The sequence below is a fragment of the Crocodylus porosus genome, unplaced genomic scaffold (assembly GCF_001723895.1).
Source record: "Crocodylus porosus isolate Cpor-Errol unplaced genomic scaffold, CroPor_comp1, whole genome shotgun sequence".
Classification (NCBI taxonomy): Eukaryota; Metazoa; Chordata; order Crocodylia; family Crocodylidae; genus Crocodylus; species Crocodylus porosus.
In genome coordinates this window covers 29,188,451-29,195,645 of record NW_017728917.1, presented here as the reverse complement: position 1 = coordinate 29,195,645, position 7,195 = coordinate 29,188,451, and the positions used below count along the sequence as shown (strand labels likewise).

The 7,195-nt window shown below is 46.3% G+C and overlaps 1 protein-coding gene across 1 annotated transcript in view; it reads left to right on the top strand.

Annotated features, from left to right (window-relative positions):
- KIAA1257 (KIAA1257 ortholog) overlaps positions 1 to 7,195 on the top strand; it is a 130,554-nt gene that overhangs the window by 10,882 nt on the left and 112,477 nt on the right. The window contains exon 2 of the mRNA XM_019536965.1: positions 2,599 to 2,795. Within this exon, the coding sequence (XP_019392510.1) occupies positions 2,599 to 2,795 (197 nt within the window). The remainder of the gene's footprint in view (positions 1 to 2,598; positions 2,796 to 7,195) is intronic.

The following is a 7,195-nucleotide window of genomic DNA, read 5'->3' as shown; positions in this document are numbered from 1 at the left end:
TTCTCCCTTGTCCAGGTGATAGGTCACCTGGTCATAGAAGGAAATGAGATTGGTCAAACAAGACCTACGCGCAACAAACCCATGCTGGCTATCCCTTAGAGTGTTAGCCTGGGCCAGTCCCTCAAGGATGGCCTCCTTAATAAACTTAAGCTTATCCTGAAGGCTGCTGTGTTATTCCTGCTTGGCCTTCACCCAGATCTTCCCCCTCCATCCTGACCCGACACGTATACACTTCTTTCAGTACTTTTCTATTCCTCATCGCACCTCTGCTTGGTTCTTTGTGCCAGGATGGGGACGTTGCACCACTTCCATTAGCCACCGTGTACCTGGAGCAGGGCCCCCTGTATGCTGTATCTAGTGCACTGAGCCATGATCCCTGGGGCTCCCCATGGACCTGTGAAAAGCTCAGTGGGCCGTATGACAGTGCCAAAGACCAAGCACCTGTGGTCCAGGCCATTAGACCTGGTGGCCACTTAGATGACCAAATGGAAATAGAATGTCACCTCTGCTTCTGTTGCTGTGATCTAAGCCATACCTTTAGCTTGTAATGGCTCAGTGCAGCTTTGTTGAGATCAGTGAGGCAATGCTGATGTATCGGTCCAATATCAGATCAGTACTGATATAAAGAAAATTGGCTGTATCGGAAATCGACCTGAAGTGGCTGATAATTTGGCTGATAAATGCCCTACATGAATACAACTGCAGTGCAGCGCACAGGCAGTGGAGAGCAGCGCCCAGCAGCATGCAGCTGGTAAGTCTGTTGTGGTGAAAGAGGAGGAGAGAAGGAAGAGGTATGGGGGGGCACAAATCAGAAGTCAGATCAGTATCAGCTGATATGCTTCCTTAAAAATCGGCTATTGGTATCGGCCCCCAAATACCATATCAGTGCACCCCTACTGATTTACACCAAACCTGTTCTTGTAATCTTAAAACAATAGAGGACTTATTTGGAAGGAGCTGAAAGAGGGAAATCCAAGTTTATAAACTGAGAGGGCAAAGAGAAAGTTATGAGAATAAAAAACTCATCACTTGTCAAAAATAATGGAAGGAACCTGAAAGTGGGAGGCATCGAGTACTAGGAGTGCACCAATAAAGATTTTTTGGGCTGATATTGATGGCCAATTGACCTGCCATATCGGCTAATACTGATTTGATATGCAGGCTGGCAGCTTGGAGAGCAGCATCTGGCTGGTAAATCTTTTGGTGGGAAGGGGAGTGGGAGGGCCAGACTGAGGCCCCCATGGTGAGGGAAGGAGTGGGGCTGGGGCACGGGCAGGTGCTGTCCAGCTAGGGCAGGGTGGGGCATGGGACAGAGCCATGGGTGGCTCGTCCAGGGGGTGTGGTGAGGAAGGAAGGGAGAGGTGGCTGCTACTGTTGTGCACACCCTGGGGGGGAGGTAGGGGGGCACATAGCCCCTGGATCTGTGTACAGGGTGAGGGCAGGCTGCCACTGGGGGCGGGGGTCAGGGGTTGCACCAGCTTCTTCCCAGCCGTGGGAAGGGCGGGCAGGCATCATCAGCACTGGGAGGGGGGCACATCAGCCAAAAAAAGCCGATTGCCAGTAATGTCAATTTTCCTTTTATTCGTGCCAATGTAATATGGACTGATATATCTATACAGAATAGATCTACAGGATAGATCTTAGCAATATCCCATGAAATGAATAGAATGCTTTTAAACACTCTCTCTTTTTACTATAATTTCCGTTACTGTGTTCAGTGGGAGTTTTTGGGTCTTGCCTTTGGGAACCAAGTGGCATTGGGCCTTGCTCTAGCAGAGCTTTCACATGTACATTTGACCGGGGTGACTGGTGCCTTCTGAGCCTGGGGGTGGGGCACAATTCATGGGTGGGCCCGGGGGGTGGGCCAAAATTCCCATATCCACTCCTACACTTCTGTGTTGCGGCTAAGTGTCCCCCCCACAACACGCTGCTGGCCCATGTGACAAAAACACTGCCTTGTCATGAGCAGTGCTGAGTCGGGGGCCACACGTGCTCCCCATGCCCCTCCACTGGTCGCCTGTACATTTGGCTTACAAATCTTATCTGTTTTTTCTGGACTCATCGTTTAAACTGACAATATTTTTATCTGTGTTTATAAGGTACACAGTTATCAGTCTGGAAATTGTCTTATCTGTGAGAAATCCAGTCTTTTTTTCAGTTGGCATGGAAGGTACCTTTGCAACAGAACTGGCTTGAGTCTGCTATGACAGAGGTTTTTGGGTGTATAAGTAAGCATGGGCAAGAAACACCTGTCATGTGGAGTCCAGCACCATGCAAGTTACCTGTGTAGCAACAGGCCAGACATGTGTAGACTGGGAAGCTGAGAGGCTGAAGGATATGTTGCTATGCTGGCGAAGAAGGCCCAGTTTTGCCTGATTAAGAATTGCACAGTTGAGTACTGACTTAGTCATGAGAGAATTATTGTACACAGCAGTAACACAGGTTATTGAAACATACCACATGTACCCATGCAGCAGTTGAATTATTCTGGAGTCATGATGTAACTCTGGCCTTCGCAGTGCCTATATATGCCAGAGAATGTTTCTTGATAATATGTCAAACTTTCAAAAGTCATATTCTTAAATATTTTTTTCCTAGGTCAGAGACATAAACCATCCATTTCATCTGAAATGCAAAGAAGAAGGTCTGATATTGGCAAAGATGCAGGCATTCCAAAAATACGGCGTTACTATCACATGGAGTACTTTCTCCTACCAGATGACATTGAACCTAGAAAACTTGATTTGGTGCTGTTTGGTATGGTGGCCAAGTTTTTTTTAGAATCTGAATCCAAGGTAAAAAAAAACATGTACTTTATCATTCTGGAAATAGCTAGCTTTATTTGTTGAGCATAAAATATATTTCTAAAATAGTTATGCAAGATGCCTGTCACAGCACCTTACATCTGAAGAGCCGGTGTATTATGTGCTGAAGCTAGGAGGATGCTTTCAAATCACATGTGGGTGAGCCATGCTAATACTCCTGTTAGCCACTACATAGGCCTTTTCTAGATATAGGCTGTACCACTTAAAGTCTACCAATATGGACACCAAGTCTGTAAACCTGTGTCTCATTTGAGGTAGTCCTGATTGATCTGAGTCAAAACTTGAGACAAAGCAGGAGGTCTTTACCCATGTAGCCATGCCAAGCTGTACTAGTGCTGCTCTGTCAGTAGGTAACCAGGGAGAGCAAACAGCCTGACAGGTTTGACTCTGGAATGACTGGCAAATAACTTGAATGACCTGTGATTGACTTAAACATACATCATATTTTCTGGGGGTGGAGAGAAACTTGTTTAGTACATTTTTTCTTGCGTACTTCACAGGTACTTAAGCGGGATAATGGACTGGGATCTGAGGACAGAAGGCTTTCTCCTAAGAGAAATGATACATCTGTTTAAACTCTAGCATATCTCTGTAAAGCTGCTTAAACTGGAATAGTTTATTCTGCTGCTCAGCAATTTTTAATAAGCTGCAAGCTGGAACAGGCCAGCTCTGGTCTGACATGAGCTGAATGGGTGGCTTTGGTGGCTTGAGAAAAAATTATTAGTGATTCTCTTACAGAATAGTACATTAGAATTTGGAGAAGCTGACTTAGAGTTCTAGTAGCTTCCTAAGAAATGTCCTAATAACATTGTTTGTTTTTATATGTTCCGTCTATACTAATAGAACACAATATTGTTAGACGCAAATTGAGTAAAGATGTATGCACAAATTACAGTGCATGTGGAAGTAATTTGGGTAATGTTTTAATGAGGAGATATTTATAGCACTAGTTTAATTCCAAGGATCAAAAAACACTTTATAAACTATTGGCTCCGTCATACAAATTGTTGAGTACCTTTTAAACTGAATGACTGGTTGAGCAATAAGGGGAAAACTTGATAAAATATTTGGATTGTAACATTTAAAAATGTAATTAACCTTTTGTTGTTTGACCTTTTAGCCTATGCAAAATAAATCATTAATATTGAGATTTTTCTAAGCCAACCAGGGAGTATTCAGGATGGATAATATTTTTATTACAATCTATTGAAGAAACTACTTGTGAAAAGGACATGCCTTATAGCAAAGAGAAATCTCAAGACTATGTTTATGTTTCCTCTTCTTTGTAAAGTGATTAGCTATCTGAACTACCTTTTGTATAGAACACTAATCCTGATTTTATCTAAACATGCTTATATTTTTGATTATGAGAACTATGGACCAAATTCTTCCATTTGTCGCTCCTCTAACTACAGGGATGCAACCTGGGTGCAAAGGAGGACCAAAATTGGCCAAGTGCCCTCCAGCTTATTCATCTTTTCTTCGTTGCCCTACATATATTCCTCTCTTGGCTATCCAATGGTCCAGCTTCCAGAGGAGCACTGGGGAGAGCACTAAATAATGCCCAACCAGTAGTCTGGTGGTTAGAGTATTAGGAAGTCAGAAAAACACAGGTTCAGGCCCCCTTCATTTGAATGGGACCTGGAGCCCATGTCTTCTGTTCCCTGGACAAATGCCAATTTATTGAGGCTAAAACATGGGAGGGTCCTGATCCTCCCCTACCCCCCAGCTTCTGAGCATCCTCTAGCCATGGGTTTTTGTCAGCTATCTTTTTGTAACTAAAGCCATAAACAGATACTACTTTTCTGGTGGAGGGTGGGGGGAAGGCATTTTGTCCCATGTAAACTTCAATGTATATGGGATAAAATGTACTATTGATTTTTCCCAGGACATTGTTGAGTGTGTCTGTTTGGTTATTATAGGTCAGCATCCTGGGATAAACTGGCCAGGCAGTCCTCCAGCAATGCCACAATGTACCACTCCCACTCTGACCTTGGCTGCTCTTGAACCCAGGATGGCTATTCTAGCATGGGGGTGCTGGTAGTGCTACTGCCGGTGGAGAGGAGAAGTGGTACTCACTGCTGGCTGTGCTAGCTGATGATGAGTATCCAGCTGCTTTTGCCAGCATTTAGCTGCACATCAGGCAAGAGCCAGATCTGTGGTGGCCTTGACTGCAACCTAGTCTGTTGCCAAGAGATACTGATACTGGGAAGTCAAGTATCTTGTGAGCCATGATCTAACATTCTAAGTCAGAGCTCTCCTCTATAGAGAGCCATCATAGTTGGATGGACCCTTCTACAAGTCAAACTTACGTTGGACCACCATATTCTCCAGTAAGAGGGCAGCAAAGATTAACTGGCTTCCTTTTGTGACAATGAGCAGCTCTTGCTTCCACTGCAGAGTTGGCTTTATCCACCTCACATTGGCTGGAGTGCTGGGATCCCTGGGACAGGAGAAGACCCTGGCATTTGGGATAAGGGTGAAGTTCCACACTTTCTTCTGGTGTTAGCCTCTAGGGTTAGCAGTAATGTGGCTGGGCAGGGGATGGATGGCCTTCAACCCATGCCCCTCAATTCCCAGAGTCACAGGGCCATTTGTGGATGGTTAGTAAATGGAAGCTGCCAATGTGCTCTGGAAGAGGCCCCCCCAAACTTGTCCACAGGGACACAGCCCCCCCAGCAGTGATCATAGCATGCAGCCTGCTCCAAAGCCTCCTGCCAACCAGGGCTGTAAGGGGAACACAGAGTCCCTACTCCCTTCATCTTGATGTTGGACATGCCAGGGGCAGACTGCTTCATCACTTTGGGGATATGGGAATTCCTGAACACACTAGTGTTTATGCATCTGGCCCAACAGGTCAGCACTGATATGGGTGAAACAGCTTTAGTGATCCACTAGTATCTGCATCACCACCAAAAAGAGGATGGTGACACACACTGTAAATAGCAATGCAGTTTGGGAACCCCAGGGTGACAAAATCATGACCAACTGCAGGTCCACCATGTTTATGATCCAGGTTGCCAACTGCTACTGGACTGCCAGTCATACCTTCTGCATTGCATCATCTGCTGTGGGGATGTGCCAACACCTGATTGGTTGGCAATGGACTGGAGATCATTGGAGGTAGTAAGCTTCCATATTGCAGTCATGACTTGCTTCTCTGTGGTCAGGGTTGCCCTTATCCTGGTAATTTGCCACTCCAACCAGGGCAACAGCTTGGTGCAGATCTCTAGGAAGATAGGTTGGGACCTGCAGAAATTCATCAGCTGCTGTTCATTGTCCCAGGTGGTTGGAATAATCTGCTCCCACAGTTGCTGCTTATCTCTTTGGCTTAGAAATGCTATTCAACAGTTTGGAGATGCTTTCAAGGCAGCCGAGATGTATTGTATTGCATTGCAACTAACACCTCTTTGGGATAGATGATGTTGGTGGTGAGGGAGAATTGGACATAGCTTTTCCTCTGGCATCTAGCAGTGGCATGGTCAAGTGCCTGATGAAATGTCTATCGTCAGTCATTTCATGGACAGCCAAAGTCAAGTCAGCTTGAGGTACCACTGAGACCTTTGTGAAAAAAACCATGAATGCAAACTGTCAACACTAGGTGACTCTGGCCTGCAGCACAAGGTACAGTTAACATTGAGATGGTAGCAGCATGCTAGCAATGGTAATAACAGGAGGTAGTAGAGGATAGTGGAGTAGCAGAACTGATGGGTAGTCCTATCTGGTCGCCCCCAGTTAATGTTACCCAGCTTCCACTTCACTGGGGAATCCTTGGAAACCTCTAGACACTATACCACCATGAAGCATGCTGCAATGTGTATTTTTGCCAGCCTCATGCTAGCAGAGGAGCAGCAATGCAACAGTGACCCTTTGAAGGGTTGACATGTACAGAACTCTGCCATGACTCCTTTGATTTGGGTCATGTAATCTGGCCCACAACAAATGTGATGCCTGAATTTAGGCATGCAGAACAGGCATGTGTACATAACCATCCCCTTTGAGATGGTTGTGATCGCGGACATAACCACCCCTTTGAGAACTGGTGCCAAGTCTTCACTGATACCTGGGCTCACAAGCAGGAGAAGTATGCCCCGCTGGCCAACATCCTGAGGGGCTGTGTGGCGGGCCAGTAGGGGGCGCTCCTGCATTGAGCCGCCCACCTCCCTGCGCCCAACCACCTTCCAGGCTCCGAATGCCTCCCTAGGGGCGCCTTAGGTCCGGCCGACCCCCTTTCTGGAGCACACTTGCTAGCCTGGGGGTAACGTTTCCGCCACCACCCCGAGAAGGGACTGCCTCGGCCCTGTGTCCTCGGGGAAACACAGGCCTAATAGTCTGATGGGTACTCAACCCAGTACAGGCACTTGGGGCAC